We start from the raw sequence: 16155 nt of genomic DNA, 5'->3' as shown, positions 1-16155 counted from the left end.
GCGTTTAAGGGCCCCGCGGTGGGCCCCAGGGAGAGAAAAAAACCGCGGTGAAGTGGGGCCCAGTGTAGGTAATCCGAGGAAAACGGTAGTTTAAATGATGTGATCTGGATCGTCCGTTGCATCTCCGTCTCCACCTCTCATTTCAAGATCTTGACGTACCATTACCGGATGATGACGTAACACGATTTTTTCCGAGATGATGTTTTTCCACAAAATCTTACTCTATCTCCTAAAAAAAGTTTGCGATGCTTTGTTTCGTCTCATAGAATCACCAGGAAAATATGTGGTGGGCTCCGATACAGAGATAAGATGTATTTTGACTCGATGCAAGTATGATGCGACATTATGAATGGTGCGTTTTGTTGGTTTTTGAAGGCAAAAGTCTTTCGAAAAATATAAAAAATTTGAGGTTGACTGGCCTTTTTCAAAGTGTAAATAATATTTAATGGATTTTAATCCAAGAGCGTATTGAACAAGATCAATCGGTGCCATGTTTGGCCAAATCTGGCTTGCCAGCTGCTCGACAGTGGCATGAGCCCTTTGCCAGCGGCACGAAAGGGAGTTTCCGAAATCATCTTAGCGATGATAAAGTTGAAAAAAAAAAAAAATAACGCATCAACATTTCAAGAATAATCAAAGCTCCTCTCTATCTCTCTTGGGCCAAAGGATTTCAGAGGGGAGAGCTTTGCAATTGCAATCGCAATCGCATCTCTTCGAAGCTCTCCAATTTGCCAAAGACAAACTCAGCTTAAATGTCAAGAGATTTTGGCATTTATGTCTCCAGTCTAGTCGGAAAAAAAAAATTGACCACTTAAGTAGGCCGGCCCTTTCTTACCCACCATCACCATACCATGTAATTCTATATTTACGATAATCCATTTAATAGCATATGGTTAAGATTATCTAACTCACTTAGGGCACGTTTTGTTTCGATTTGAAGAATATATATATTTTTTTCAACAATGATAGCTTGCATAACCCACAAAAAAAATAATAATGAAAAATAACATTTTCCTTGTCGGCATAAATGTTTAAACATAAATTGTTGCTTCGATGAAGATATCGTTTTTCATTGACTGAGTATCTCGAGTGATAGCAGATATCAGTCTTTGGGAAAATATTTTTAAAAATATTTATTATTCGAGAAACAAATGGGAAGTTAAATGCTGTATAACTAATTAAATGGGGCGAGATGACAGTGCAAGTTTTATGGCCCAACAAGAGCCTGCGGCTTTCCGAGATGGCCCAATAACAGGCCCAACAGTGCAAACGCACGTAATAGCGAGGCTGATTGTTCGAGCCGATCCAACACGAATTCTTTTTCTGGGGTTCCGTTCGAGTCGGGCTCCATTTATTTCGTGAAAAATTGAGCGATTTAAAATATGTTTTGCTAAAAAGGGTCTGCTTGTATTTCTTGAAATAACTAATTAACGAAAGATATTTTTATTATCGAAAATAATTTCTACATAAAAAAAAACAGAGCTTTGATTTGGAACGATTGGCGCAGACGCTTGTCTCTCGGCTAAGTCTTTACATTGAAAGATTACATGTTTATTCATCCTCGAACCAAGTTTATTACCACAAATCTTCAGGGAGTAGAGCAGAGACAATCAAGAATGACATGGAGCTCAAGGGCCTAAACCATCTGAGTCTCAGGAACCACATCAGCACCAGCACTTTTTGTCCTGTCACTCCCATTCTGGTCCTGGTACTGAAGATCCTCCCCAGAAATCTCCTCCAGGGACCTGCCCTTTGTCTCCGGCACCAGGAAAGTGAAGAGGAAGCCCAGCAGGTTGACCACAGACAGTGCAATGATCGCCTTCTTAGTCCCGGAGTCGCTCTGTGTGTACGTCTGAATCCAGAATGCTCCGATGATGGCTCCGGCTTTGCCTGCCGCTGCCGAGATTCCGTGGCAGGTTGACCTGAACCTTGCGGGGAAGAGCTCGGCTGGGATTATGAAGGTTGTGGAGTTGGGTCCAAAGTTGGCGAAGAAGAGGGTGAGTCCGTAGAAGGCGATGAAGGTCATCGAATGGCCCTCGCAGTACTCTTTGGGAGAGCCTTTGGGGCAGTAGACGCCCCTGAAGTGCTTGTACCTGATTCCTAGGACTGCCATGAAGACCGACATCGCCAGGAACCCGATGAGCTGGATGGGGAACCGCCCGATCTTGTCGATCAAGAAAACCGTGAACCAGTACCCGGGGACCGTCGCCACCAGGGCGATAATGAACATGGCTTTCGATAACTCGAACACCTCCTCGATCGCGTTCATGGTCCCTGGCCGGTGTAGGATGCCGCTGACAGAGTATATGTCCTTCTGCGCGAGCTGGAGGCTGTAGAAGGCGATGTCCAGCAAGAACCAGGTGGTCATGGTCCCGAGTAGGTGGAGCCCATGTCTTCGGAGGAACTCGTTCGACAATAGACCGTACGAAGGCTGAGGGTTGACAGGAACGTTGGTATTGGCGTTGTATCGTGATTCATCGATTCCTAAGTCCTTCTCCAGGACTTTGGCCATGTCAGACGCAGCCTTCTTGTGGTCTCCCTGGACCAAGGCAGTGTACCTCGCGGTCTCGGGCATTTTCATCCGCCAATAGTAGGTCAAGGCGGCTGGGACCGCCCCGAACATTAGGACAATCCGCCAAACGAACTCACCCTGCGGCTGAGTGGAATAGACAGGATCCACCTCAAATGGATCGGCTGGGAATGCTGCCAGGAATATCTTTGAGACCAGCATCGCAACAGCCCCAGCAAATAGAATCCCGACACCTTGCATCGCGAAAACAGCCGCGATGAACCCTCCTCGGGTTTTCTGATTGGCGTATTCGGACATGATGACAGCTGAGAGCGGATAATCTCCTCCGATACCGAAACCAAGCCAGAATCTGAAGAAGCATAGGCTGCCGATCACGCTGTGTGCTGTGGACCCAAAGGACAGGCCCGAGGCCAAGGCGCATCCAACCATGGTGACTAAGGTGATCCCATAGACCTTCTTGCGGCCGAGTTTGTCCCCAAGCCATCCGAAGAAGAGCTGGCCTGCTAAAGTTCCACATAGAGCGACTCCTTGGATGGCATTAGAGACGTTTTTCGGAAGAGCACCCGGTTCTCCGGTGCTGGGGTCGTAGTAGTATAAGCGACCCAACAGCTTGGTGACTGCAGTAATGCAGAAGAGGTCATACGCATCGGTGAAGAACCCCATCCCTGCTATGACGATCGCCTTAAAATGATAGAGTTGGGTCTTGGCATTGTCCAACTCCGAGAAGACGACTTTGCTGGCATCTGCCATGGCTGAATTGTTACTTCTCTAGAGGAAAAGATGACTGTGGCAGATAACGTTTCCATTCCTAATGGGAGGGGATGTAATATAGCGGGAACAATGCTCACGCGGTTTGTCTTGTAATGTTCCTCTGCTACACGAGAAATGCTCATTGTAACTAACGACCAGTTCGAAAAGCCGTTGGTTCCAAGAGGGAAATGCCACCATTTGACTTGCTTAGTAGCTTCCTGTTTGAGCTAGGAAGGAACCACCTTCCTCGAATCTTTCATTACGTCCAATTGATTCGGAACTTTTGCTTCATCTGTCTCTCGGAACGTAGCTGTTTAAGTTATTGCTCGGAGGGTCCCATCGATTGCTATTAGATGAACAGAGACCTATGTAACCCGGTTCCTCAGTCGAACCAAACTGAATGGAAGCCTCGTATAAAATAAGGATCTGTCCTCTTCTGTTTTAGGATCATCCCAAGGAAACGTCATCTTTCGACTTTCTCGAAAGTGCCGGGAGGATGTTTTCGAAGCATCGGGAGGGCTTTGGTTGCAGAAGACTCTTAATTCCTACATCTGTTTTCTTCCATCTGTGCTATTCCCAGTAAGCGTGTGTTTATGTCATGACAAAGGGTTTTACAGGTTGAAGTTCTTATGTATGAGGAAGTTTCCAGCTAATTGCAAACTTTTGGCTTCTTATTGGTTTCGACTTTTGTCTTGAAGAAGACCATCTTGTTTTTGTCACTCAATGCCTGTTTGCTTCATTCAAGAGATGGACTAATCAGAACAAGTAGTTTCACAGTTTCTCTCGCCCTCAGAGCCTTAAAAAAAAATGGCCCCTCTATATGAATATAAGGGACAAGCCATTGAATCTTCCTCTAGCAAAGAGTGAATTTTTTTCCCCATACTTACTCTAGAGGCAACAAGAAAAGCACAATCAAAGTCAATGTCAAAGCAGTGAAAAACAAGTTCCAAATTAAGTATGAAAATGCAGACAGATTTCAATGTCTTAGATTTCATCAAGGTGAACTTTTTCTTAGTAAGGGCGATTGACTGCTTCCAGCTAGCTCTCGACTGTTAGTCCAATCTGATGTCAAGCAAGTCGAGCTCTTTCGCTCACGCAAAAACAGATGCTAAAAAAGGCACCTTGAGCTTGACTTTCTTATGCAATCTCTACCGCCTAAGATGCAAATCACGACGTTTCAAGAACGAGCGAAAACGTGGAACGGGTTTCCAGGCAACCGACACTGAACGATCTCAAGGGCATAATGGTAGCTTGTAAGCCAATTCTTTGCTAGTTCACTGTGCAATTGGAGGTGGCAAATAGATAAACACTAGCACTTCCACAAGAATGGATAAAAGAGCCATACAGAATTCAACTACAGAGCAAAGCATACATATAAATCACAGCTTGCAAGAGAACAAATTGCTCTCTTAAATACTGCAGCCCAGGGGAGACAAAGAAAAATCTAAAATCCATTCTCACGGGGTTGGCACATTGGATTCGGCTCCAGAAGAAGGCCGATCCTTTACCTCTGGTTCCCGAACTTCCTCAATCATCCTGACGACTTCGTCCATCTTGGGGCGCGTATCAGGTACTTTGGCGACACATGTGAGAGCAATTTGCAGCATCTGCACCATCTCCTCCTCCACATTCTCGTACTTCAGCAGCTCGACATCAAAGACCTCGGCTGTCCATTCCTCTCGAACCACCGACCGGACCCACCTGGGGAGATCAACGACGTCATCGTGTCCCGGATGATTGAGAGGGGTTTTACCTGCCCATTGTCCAAACAAAACCTTGAAAAAAAGAATCAAATCGAATTGAAACAAACCACAAATTTTATGTCCAATTTCATTGGTTTCAGACAAACAAAATTAGCAAAAGACAGATACACTTGTAGTACTTGTTCCTCATTCTAGATGGCCACTAAATAATGAGCTTTGAGCATCACTGATCTTTGAATCAAAAGTTCGTGGTGTTTGAAAAACTCAGTACTCTATCTGGGCTAAAGAGAAGTACTTACCATGGACCACATATCACGATTGTACACATCTTGGCCTTGAACCAAATGTTCAAAGCAAAACAAAAATGCACCGAAACAAACGAATAATTTATTCGAAGGTACCTTTTCTGCTTCATATTTTTTCAAATAAATAATTTCCAAACAGAACCATTTAATTGGTTTTGAAATTCGAAACTGAATTAAAGTCTACCTGTTAACATTTCAAGGAGGAGCACACCAAAGCTGTAAACATCAGATTTCTGAGTAACTTTCCTTGATTCAATCACCTCCGGAGCATAGTAACCAATGACTCGGGGAGTTATTGCAGAGAAATTCATGAGAGGAGTCAGTCCAACATCCGAAACACAACCATCGTGATCTTGGGTGAGGAAGACATTCAAGGACTTGATGTTTCCATGAACACACTTAGCTCCAGGTTCAGAATGTATGTGAGCAATCGCTTTGGCTGTTCCGAGGGAGATCTTCATTCTAGAATCCCAATCTAACGGTGTCCTTCCAGAACCTCTATCTCCTAAAGGCACGGACACAGAAGAGCAAAGAAATAGGTTCATGAGATAACTTAGAATAAGAGCAGTAAGTGTTCCTCTGAAGCAAGCTCAAACTTATTCCTTCTTAACTTATAATAGTTATAGCTTATCTATGCCGGTTTAGCCCTTCTTATGGCCTCTATAAAGTATAACTTCCTCGTTGACTACGTGCAATTTTTCTCCTAATTTGAAGCCGCATCATGAAGGTGAGATCTGCAAGCCTTTTCTAAAGAATACGACATATAATCTTTAGCTAGTGAGATAAGACTTACAAAACTACATGTGGCAATGAAGTGCATGGTTGCATTTTTTGTTCTGAAATTTTGAAGAATCCATCTTCAAGATTAGTCTGCAGATAACACCTTTGGCAGAGACTAGTCATTCTACATGAAGAAATGGCACAATGTCCATTTCTTCAAATTTTTAGATACCTGTAGTTTCATAGGTCAAATCATGAACAAAGGAACTGTTCAACTTTGTGCACAGATTAAGTATATGAGATTTCTTTTGTGAAGTTTAGGTGAAGGGAAAAAGAAACTAAGATGTCTTCTTGAACCAATGGAAAAAATACTAGATCAGAATGTACTACTGGATGGTTAAGGAAACACATACCATGCAAATGTACAAACAAGCTCCCATAAGGCATGTAATCGTAAACCAAGAGCTTCTCATCCTTCGAATAGTAATAAGCACGAAGTGGCACGACATTGGCATGTCGTCCCACCTTCCCTACAAGCTCCATTTGCTGTTCAAACTCCTTTTTGCCAGCCGCAACTTCCCTCAGCCGTTTCACCACCAGGGTCGTCCCCTCCTCCAGAATAGCTTTATAAGCTGTTCCATAACTCCCCTTGCCAAGAACTTCAGCCGAAGCCCTCAATAAGTCCTCAAGATCAAAGTTGTAAGAACACCCATCAAAGAAAACCAGCTTGTTCTTCTCTGGTTCTTGCACCCCACTTCCAAAGTCCTTTGGATTTTGACTTGTGCCATTCGTTCCCTTCACTTTCAGTACATTACCACCATCTTTTCTCTTCGAGTAGCAGACAAGGACAACTACCACAAGGAGAAAGAGCAACGCAAAACACCCAATAACTAAAGCAACAATAGCACCTGACCCGAGTTTCTTTTTCGAAGCAACTTTTTGACCTAGAGGACCTGTTGTTGGCTGCTCTGAGTATGCAGGGGATGGAGAAGGAGAGGTGAAAAGAGTGGGGCATTGGCTAAGTGGTTGTCCGCACAAAAGAGAGTTCCCAACGAATGAAGAATTGGGAAATTTTTGGAGAGAATTCGGGATGGAGCCCGACAAGTTGTTATAGCTCAGATTCAAAAGTTTGAGTTTGGGAAGGTTAAGGTCAGGAATTGCACCAGAAATGGAATTATTTTGAACGTAAAATGTAGCAAGCCTAGTGAGCTTCTGAATGGATAGCGGGATGTCGCCGCTAAACGAGTTGAAGGACAAATCCAATACATTGAGCTGCGATGACAAAGAGATCGGGAGAGAGCCAGAAAAGTTATTATGCTGGAGGAATAAGTATTGGAGGGAAGGAATGGAAGCAACATCAGAAGGAAGATTGCCGGTTAAGTAATTCGAACGGAGGCTCAAGACCTTAAGAGCATCAAGCTTTCCTAACGTGTTTGACGGCAGTGAGCCATAAAGACCAACAGCGGGAAGACGGACCGCTGTCACCCGGGATTTATCTACATTGCAAGTTACGCCTACCCAAGAGCTGCAAATTGGAATAGAAGGGCTCCAATTCAGTTTCCGGGCATGTGGGACGGCCGAAGCGAAATCAAGGAGAGCTTGAATATCAGAATTCAGATCAGCAACAACTAAGGGGATGAGAAGAAGTACACGGAAAAGCAATGAGGTCGTGGGAGTGACTGCTTGAAGAAGCTTCATGAGTGATTCAAATATCTGAATTGAACTCAAACATTCCTTTCTTGCTCAGCTGATGAGAAAAAATGAAACAGCAATGAGAAAAAACCTCATTAGTGAATTCCAGAAATCAACCCCAGACCATCATCTATTTCGAGATAACTTCTCGCAATTCAACATCATGCTGTCTCTGGACTTTTGAGTGTTACCAAAACTAAGAAGCGGACAAGATGCACTCACAGACCCATTTTGAATTCCTCGAGGAGGTCATTCTTGATCTGACTTTTTCGACATTAGGAAAGCAGACCCGAGAAATCTCTATGGCAAATTATTCCCAAGAGACACTAAAGATTTAAAATATGCATGCCCAGAAAGTCACCCAACTTCCACAAAGCAAGAGACCAGGGAGAATCCAAGAGAGAAAAGCCACCTCAGAGGAAAAGCAAATGCTATCTTTTGTTCTGATAAAGGAGAAGCACAACTTTGCTAAAACAAAAGGCCCCCGCTTTATCTCACCATTTTTAGAAAAATGGATCGCACTAGCTCAGTATCAACACACATTGGACGAATAAAAAGCAGAGGATTCTCACCTCTCTAGTCTAGATATGAATGTATGGCATCTAGTATTTTCATTGAGAAACAACACCAGCAACCAAAAAAGAAAAAACAAAGTTCAGGCTTGGATAAACAGAAGGTCGGGAGAGGGAGAGAGAGGGTAGTGCTTGCCAGTACCTACTGAAATTACAGAAACAATCATAACAACATCATCATGAGGGGGTTGCGAGAGTGAGTTACCTGCCTGGCCTGTAGAACATAATGAGAAGAGAGTCAGTTCGAGACTCAGCTCAAGCCTCAAGGAGAGAGAACAATCAAGAACTCCTAAAGTTGCAGTTCTTGGGTTTTCTTTCAACAAGTTGCTTGAGGAATAAAAAAATGGGTGACTTTACATGCTTCTTCTTCAGTAAATTTTGCCTTTTTCTTTCTCCTTGTTCCGAGACACAGATGGGTGAGAGATGGAAAAGAGGCAGAGTGGGATACTGAAGTATTGAGTGGGAAAGAGCACAGTGGGAAGCCAGACGATGTGACAGTATTCTTTTATCTTATACATACACACATATATATTATATATAAATACTTAATTGCATTTTCTTTTTAAATTTTAGGACTCGTTTGTAATTTTTTTTCTTTATAGATTCTTCCACGTCGTAGCTGAAAAGTGGACTCATTTTGCTAAATTCAATTAATCAATATCGAAGGATATTCAAAATTTTTACCGAGTATTTCTTACGAAAGACGTGAAAGGCCAAGATGATGTGGTTGAATTTGTCCAAATCAATCATTAATAAAACTTTGACATGCATTTGGTAGCTAACTGTTGGTAGAATGTCGATTCTGTAAATCGATGGACATGATACTCAGACTGTTGTTTCAAGAAAGATGTTCTTCCATTTGAATCTCAAAAAAGGCAACTAATTACACGAAGACGAGAATTTTCATGAATTAATGGCAATAGCAAAAAGATTTTAGGGGGTCGGGGAGTACGATAACTTCCAAAAAAATTATGCATCGTCTAACTTTGGCATAACTCGTTCGTTGAAGAGTAAACGTCACTCTGTCAAATTTAAAATACTATCAAAATTAGAAAAAAAAATTACAAAAAAGTTCATGTAAGGTATGAGTGTCGATCGCATTATGTGGAAATTGATGCCGTATCATGAGCCTAAATAAATCCTATTTTTAAGACCTATATATTCATGTAGGCTTCTAACACTGTGTGTAATTGTGTTCTTGTCTGTTCATTTGTGTCGTATAATAAAAGCTAATGTCGTTCACCTAAAAAATTCACCAAACCAACATAATCTACTGGTTTGCATGACAGCCCAAAAAGGCATAATAAGTCACATTATATAAAATTCATCTTGCATGTGACTAAAGCTTTAATCTTTATTCTGTGTGTCTGATATAAAAGCAAAATTCTAGTCGTTAAGTTTTCTTTAAATAAGGAACAAAAGAAGCTTGTAATAATTACTCACCAAGAAAAAGAGGCTTCTAATAATTCACTCTAACGGTTGGCCAAGAAAATTATTCACATAGCTCGGCTAGAGCTGTCGGGGCCGTCGGATCGAGATGATGAACGGCCACCCCACGATGCAAGAGACACGTTTTTTTTTTTTTTTGGCCACTTGGTCCTTGTGAATGTGGCAAATTAAAAAAAAAATCCCCCAAAAAAGGGACCATCCATGTCAAGCCTTTGGGAAAAGGGGACTGTGCATGATAAGTTGGTTTGACTTCGCTCTCGAGAATCAACACCATCATGGCCTTGTGCATAAAGAAGAAAGCAAATCCCACATCTTTGAAATCCACATGGTAGGGTCCCTTGAACTCCTTACTTTCATCTTTCCAGCTTAGATCATCGATTGGAACGAGAAAAAAAAAATTCGCCTGTTTGTTCTTTCTGGTGCGCACCCCTTTCGCTCGCGTGTTTGGTGCCGACCCTTTCGACGAAGCGAGCGACCTTTTTTTTATCTTGATTTGGCGGTGAGAATTCGTACTTCAATTAATAAAGAAGGGTGAGCTTCTTTGGAGATTGGACATATAGAGCGCTAGTGCCCGGTCAATGGGAACATGAGGTGATGAGCCGTAGCACATTAATGAGATAGAAACATCAAGATGGCATGGTGAGGTGAAGAAGATGCGCACAGCTGAGAAGCACGAACTTCTATCTGTACTCTCTTTCATTCATTTATGGTGATCGGTGGAATTTATCCGTCGCCCATGTATGAACAAGACTCGAGAACTATGACTTCCCATTTCGAGCGCGAGAATGAGATCCGTGGAGGTGGGAGATGGATCTCATTTCCGAGCGATCTTGAGTATGGAATGATCCGATTTTCACAATATCATGAAATGAGAATAGTCAGCTGATTACGAATTACAAAGTTTCCTCAATTCGTAGCTCGACGATTGATTTTGGAAGCCTCGTGATGAACGCCGACAAAAATTTGTACTCGAGCACGTACTGAGGGCGTGAGGGACAGGCAAAGGGAGAGAGACATTTGTTGGACAGACAGCGTAAGCATTACGTTTCAGTCACAAGAGGGCCGAGGAGTCGGTTGGCAGTTGATTAAGTTGGCATCGAATTTAATGAAAACGAGCCCCCGGACAACGTCAACCCAGGCAAAGCCAGCCCCTGCTGACTGTACTAACTCCCATCCTCCGTGGATGAACATCGCGTGAACAGAGATTGAGCGTCCAGCTCTGACTTTTTGTTCAATTCACTCACTACCGAGCGTCTTTTATCAAATGGGGTAGCCAAAAACAGTTCTCATTTGACAAAAAGCAACCAAACATCCAACCGATGTTAATGTCGAATCGAAATTGAAATGACCGAAGAAAGAGCCTTTGAACGGCTCGAGTCGAGCCATCTGACCTGAACATTTTTAAAGCTGGGAAAGTGTGCTCCAGGAGAAAAAAAAAAAGACTTGCATGAACTCAGCCCCTCCTACAGGCACCGTCTGACATAGGTAAATACCTAACCGATAAGTTGAAAAGTAGTCATTGATCTTGAGATGCCTCATCTAAGCTTAAGAAACCAGAAACAGGTACTCCAGCCACGGATGTCTGCACTGAGAACGACCAGATCCTATTGGAAAGTCCGTCCCTCATAATCATGTAAGAGGGCAGCATATAACCTATGTTGGAAAAGGTCGGCAATTTCAGCTTCTCGGTTGCAAATGAGATGACAATCATTCGTACAGCCATTTCGCAGAGATGAAACTCGGAGAAGGATGTCCTGATGTTTGTTTAACAGAGTGCAAAGAAGGGAAAAAAAACTTCTCCTTAATCCTTAAAAGCAAAGAAGTGTTCCCATATCCCACAAGTCCACATTCAGCACATTGTGAAACGCATGAAAAATTTGATTCTATCTCCAGAGATAAAAGTTTCAGTAAACACAACTCGTTCATCAACCAAGTGATTCTCCTATTAATGCTAAATAAAGGATCAAAAGAAGTACAGAAAAAGGCCCTGAATAGGTAGAAAGACCGAACTGTAAGAAATCTGGGAAAAGGCCCCAAGTAGGCAGAAAGCCCAAAAACAGAGGAAGGACCACGTTCAAACGCCCAAACGTCAAAACAGAGGACCGATATGCAGACCCAGATTCCAACAATTGCCACCAAGTAATATAAACAAGTAAAAACCGAACACAACCATTCATAACCATCTCATAACAAACTACAAAGAAACTTGCAGCACGCGTTGCTGCCCCAGCTGAGTGTATATAAGATACTCGAGTTATTGATGCAGAGTAATAGAAGAAAATGAAAGTCAAATATAATGTGCATAACCTTCAGGATAATAAACCCAATCCAACTCCGAATACTTGGAGAAAACAGAGATACTAAGACAGACAGGTTCAGAATACAAAATCAGGAAATATTCTAGTTAGACACCAGATATCCTAAGCAGTCGCAGGTAACATAGCTTGTCCAGGTCGACGATTCGCCAGAGGTCCATGACATCCAAGGAACTGCAATAGACGCCAATCATGAAATCTTAAGTCATCCATCAGAATCCAATGGCGCATTAAAAAAAGACGTATTTAGCATCAAGAACAGGCCAATTAGACCTGAAACATCTTAGACCCACAATAACCAGTGTCTAAAGCAAAGAGAGTAATATGGATGGGTTTGAGTACAAAACGTGACTAAATATGACAACTATCCCTCAAATGATTGCCTCCATCAGAAAAAATATTCCTCTTCCTTATAAAGTGAAGAAACCTCAGTAACATAACATCAGTTTTACAGCATTGAAAAGCCTACCCTTGGACCCTGGAGGAATAAAACTCTAATCTAATGAAGCCATAAGAATGTAACAAGTTTTAAATAAGATATTCAAACACAAGCATACTCACCTTGGCATTCACACCATCTGGAACAATTTTGTTCTCCGACTTCCACTTCAAATAGTCAGCACGGCTGAACTTGGTAAATCCCCTGTTACAAAGTTCCAAAACAAAACTTATAGTCTAAGAAAAACTTTGAAAACAATCACAAACGATCCACACATAAATGCAGAGAAAGAACTACTTCAACAGTTTCTATTTTCCAAAGGACGGCCAGCTGAGGCAGACAAACAGCAACACAGAATAATTTTTCCATAGTCAGGATTCAGCACGATTGGATAAAGGACCATCACATCTTGTGTTATTTCAGAACCATTAGGTGGGGAGCAAGGGTTGAGAAGAGCCAGATAAAAGATGAAGGGCCTTATGAGTCTACCTTAAAAAAATAGCTTTAATGCTCAGAAAGAAACCAATTATAAAATTTGACTTGCTACAGCCACGACCTTTCACTATCAAGTTACATTCACTTACATGCATGTAATTGAAGTCTCTACCTACAAGACAGGCCAAAAGGTCAAAAAACATACCACTTCCTGCTGACAATGATCTTTTGGCGGCCAGGGAACTTGAACTTCGCACGGCGAAGGGCCTCCTGGGCATGGTGGCTGTTACTGTCCTTGCATCGGACTGAGAGCAGGACCTGACCAATGGCAACCCGGGCACATGTGCCCTGTGGCTTTCCAAAAGCACCTCTCATACCAGTCTGGAGCCTATCAGCCCCAGCACAGGAAAGCATCTTGTTAATACGGAGAACATGGAAGGGGTGGACCCTAACTCTCAAATGGAAAGCATCCTTTCCAGCAAATTTGGCCATGTACTTATTGCAAGCAATCCTAGCTGCTTCCAGGGCCTCACTTGAAACATTCTCCTTTTCCCAACTCACCAAGTGAACACAGAAGGGGAACTCATCAACACCCTTCTTTTTCATTCCAACATCATAGATTCTGATCTTAGGATCAGGAACACCACGGCAGTACCGTGATTTCGGGTATGGCTTGTTCTTGATCTGCCGATAACACCTTGCCGGTCCTATGATAACCACAGACTCAAATCAGAATACGTATATTGGAACTGTCTAAGGACCAAGACCAGAATAAAGCACAGTAAATAATTGAATCTGGAAGTCGGAACCTTCACAATACAGTCCCCAACGAATAGATGGAATAGCAGACGCGATCAACATACAAAAAAGCCTAATCTAAAATGCATAGATATCTCTTGCAGGAAAAACAAGATTCAACGAGCTACTGAAGCGACAGCAAGGCAAAGGATGAAGGTAAAGTCCATTATTTTTAACATCTTCTTCAAACGAATAACATCCACTAATCAACATCACGGGATAAAGCTAATCAAAGCTCCATAATGAATGCGTATCCCACCATCTAACAAAGAAATACAGGATACAGATGCAGACCACTTTCGAATATAAGACCAGAAAATGTTCGAGCATCCCACGCCGCGTCAGGAAAAAATTGAAAAGAAAGAAGAAAAGACACATCTACACATTCCTCCACTTCTGTCGGCCCCCAACGAGCTTCTCATTAATTTCGTTCACATAACAATTCGCACGGAAATCATTTACACTTTCGCATGTTCACTTTAACAAAAAAAAAAAAAAATCACCCGAATAACCAATGAATCGGAAGCAGAAAAATCAAATCGACCTCTCGCCCCACAAAGAGCGCCAATGTTCTCATCTCGTCAGATCACAAGCAAACATCAGAAATGAACAAGGGCAAAAACAAATCCACTTGAGGGAATTCCGTATCAATTACGAGCAGCGATAGATCACGTAACGGCTTAGCTTCAAGATGACAACGCCATTAACCAAACTAGAAAACGAAACAACAGGGAGATAGGGAGAGATAGAGAGACATACTTCTCCCCATGGCGACCTCCCACCGATAGTTCTGGAAAGAATGGCGAGAATTTGCTGCAAAGGAGAAACCCCGGAAACCCTAGCGAGGATGCCTTATATAGGAGTTCGCGTGGACGTGGCCAATTTGGAGTCGTGGACTTGGACGCGCATCTCAGTGAGCTCATGGCTAACGCAACAATCTGTTTCTTGAGCCCAAAGCCCAACCGAACCTCGCTGAATGGTCATTGGTCAGATTTTGACCCGATTCGCTGCGACTCCAAGGGGCAAAGGGGCGGGTCGGATTACTCTGGGATCCCGGGCCATATACGGATACGGGTCATTTCGACTTGCAGATAAAATTTGTCTGCAACTCCAGTTGTGTTCGGAACAATTTTGGGTTTGTCTTGTTTTAGAATTCGGTCAGCGTCGGCTCCTGTCTTCACCGATCTCCAGTTTAGGATAGTTTAATACTATGTCTAGTTCATTTCGATTTCCATAGAGGTGGCAAACAAGCGAGTAGGATCGGTCTCAATTTAGATAGATTCAATTTCTAATCATGATTACGTGCGATTATTCCAACTTGGAAAGTTTCGCTTAGATTTGTATGCTTAGTACCATATCGATTTTGCATCCATTTAGGATCCATCTTTTTCGATTTCGAGTCGGGCCTAATTCACATTATGCGTGTTCCGATTTTGTCGGATCTGGATCATTTCAAATGCTGGTCAAGTCGGATAGGCTTGCTAGCTATTCCCAGTCAACTCGGTTTTGGGTCGGATATGTACTTGGTCGGTTCGGATCAGGTTTTTCCATGTGGGCATGCCTAGATGCACATGTCCTCATATCTGACGTGGTAGCTCACTAGCCAGCCAGAAGAACGGAGGGAAACCAAAGTGGTGTTGAAACTTGAGATGCTTTTTCTAGGGCGCACATGATAATATTTTTGTTTCAGAAATCAATTTATAGTCAGAAATTGATTTTTTCATTTCTAATCAAAAGCAGAAATTGATTTTTCTACTTCTGCTCCGGAAGTTGATTTCCAATCATAGAAATTCGTTTGGTAACGGTTGAAAATTTCTACTTCTAAAATATTATTATCAGAAAATATTCTATGAAGAATTAATGTCGGCCGCCGCATTTCTATTGTATTTTTAAACTTTTTAAATTTTTAAAAAAATTATTATTTATTTTTAATGCGCCAGAGACGATGACTCAACAGCGGCGACTAGCGAAAGGCGGTGGTCGGAGGTGGGTGGCGATGGGCAATGGTCCGCAATCACTACTGGTGGTCGGCGGTTGACGATTGTTACAAGTAGCGATGGGCGGTGGCCGGTAGGGTTTGGCGATGGCGATTGTCGGCGGCGGCGACGGGTGTCAATGGTCAACGATGGGCGGCGAGGGAAGTCGACGGAGGTGAGTTTGATCGAAAAAAGGATGAGAGCGTAATGAAAAGAACGGGAGACAAAAAGTACTTTGTGATGGTTTTTTTGTCTAAGAACTACTTTTAAGTTAAGAATTTTTTTTTAACTTTTTAAATTGGAAAAAAAATAACTTTAGAAGTGAAAATTTACTTTAAAAGTAAAAATTTCTTTTAGAAATAAAAGTTTTTATCGTATGAATTTTTTTTTCTCCCTTATCGTATGAATTTGAGAAATTACATTATCAAAAGAATTTATAATCTAAAAGTATTTTTAAAAGTATTTCTGAAG

General features: G+C 42.3%; 3 protein-coding genes across 10 annotated transcripts; all 3 read right to left on the bottom strand.

Moving 5' to 3' along the window:
• Positions 1–1510: 1510 nt before the first annotated feature.
• On the bottom strand, positions 1511–3560 carry LOC125312508 (low affinity inorganic phosphate transporter 8-like). The gene has a single exon (XM_048283737.1). It carries the CDS (start codon positions 3278–3280, stop codon positions 1637–1639), a length of 1644 nt encoding a protein of 547 aa, XP_048139694.1. The 5' UTR covers positions 3281–3560; the 3' UTR covers positions 1511–1636.
• A 968-nt stretch (positions 3561–4528) lies between these two features.
• Positions 4529–8763, bottom strand: LOC115748127 (probable inactive receptor kinase At5g58300). Of its 8 annotated transcripts, XM_030684545.2 has the most exons (5): positions 8630–8754; positions 8478–8486; positions 6422–7755; positions 5473–5793; positions 4529–5033 (listed from the first exon to the last, which is right to left on the bottom strand). In XM_030684545.2, exons 3-5 carry the CDS (start codon positions 7704–7706, stop codon positions 4738–4740), a joined length of 1902 nt encoding a protein of 633 aa, XP_030540405.1. In that variant the 5' UTR covers positions 7707–7755; positions 8478–8486; positions 8630–8754; the 3' UTR covers positions 4529–4737. The 8 variants fall into 8 exon arrangements, with proteins under 8 accessions (XP_030540405.1, XP_048139790.1, XP_030540402.1 ...); XM_048283833.1 differs by having other exon boundaries at positions 8478–8763; XM_030684542.2 differs by lacking the exon at positions 8630–8754 and having other exon boundaries at positions 8419–8482.
• A 3239-nt stretch (positions 8764–12002) lies between these two features.
• LOC115748175 (60S ribosomal protein L10) lies at positions 12003–14605 on the bottom strand. Its single transcript, XM_030684621.2, has 4 exons — positions 14468–14605; positions 13116–13617; positions 12598–12679; positions 12003–12210 (listed from the first exon to the last, which is right to left on the bottom strand). Exons 1-4 carry the CDS (start codon positions 14475–14477, stop codon positions 12142–12144), a joined length of 663 nt encoding a protein of 220 aa, XP_030540481.1. The 5' UTR covers positions 14478–14605; the 3' UTR covers positions 12003–12141.
• Between the last annotated feature and the right edge of the window lie 1550 nt (positions 14606–16155).

This window comes from Rhodamnia argentea, chromosome 8 (assembly GCF_020921035.1).
Source record: "Rhodamnia argentea isolate NSW1041297 chromosome 8, ASM2092103v1, whole genome shotgun sequence".
NCBI classification, from domain to species: domain Eukaryota; kingdom Viridiplantae; phylum Streptophyta; class Magnoliopsida; order Myrtales; family Myrtaceae; genus Rhodamnia; species Rhodamnia argentea.
Note: the sequence above shows the minus strand (reverse complement) of the source record. Positions and strands in the feature narration are given on the sequence as shown.

Bases quoted from the DNA above. Each gene is read 5' to 3' on its own strand.
- LOC125312508 (XM_048283737.1), bottom strand. From the start codon at position 3,280: ATGGCAGATGCCAGCAAAGTCGTCTTCTCGGAGTTGGACAATGCCAAG.
- LOC115748127 (XM_048283833.1), bottom strand. From the start codon at position 7,706: ATGAAGCTTCTTCAAGCAGTCACTCCCACGACCTCATTGCTTTTCCGT. The intron at 5,794-6,421 runs GTATGTGTTTCC...CCGTGCCTTTAG, and splicing joins CTTGTTTGTACATTTGCATG to GAGATAGAGGTTCTGGAAGG. The intron at 5,034-5,472 runs GTAGACTTTAAT...GACAATGGGCAG, and splicing joins CCTCCTTGAAATGTTAACAG to GTAAAACCCCTCTCAATCAT.
- LOC115748175 (XM_030684621.2), bottom strand. The intron at 12,680-13,115 runs GTATGTTTTTTG...ACTTTGTAACAG, and splicing joins ATCATTGTCAGCAGGAAGTG to GGGATTTACCAAGTTCAGCC. The intron at 12,211-12,597 runs GTGAGTATGCTT...CGTCTATTGCAG, and splicing joins CAGATGGTGTGAATGCCAAG to TTCCTTGGATGTCATGGACC.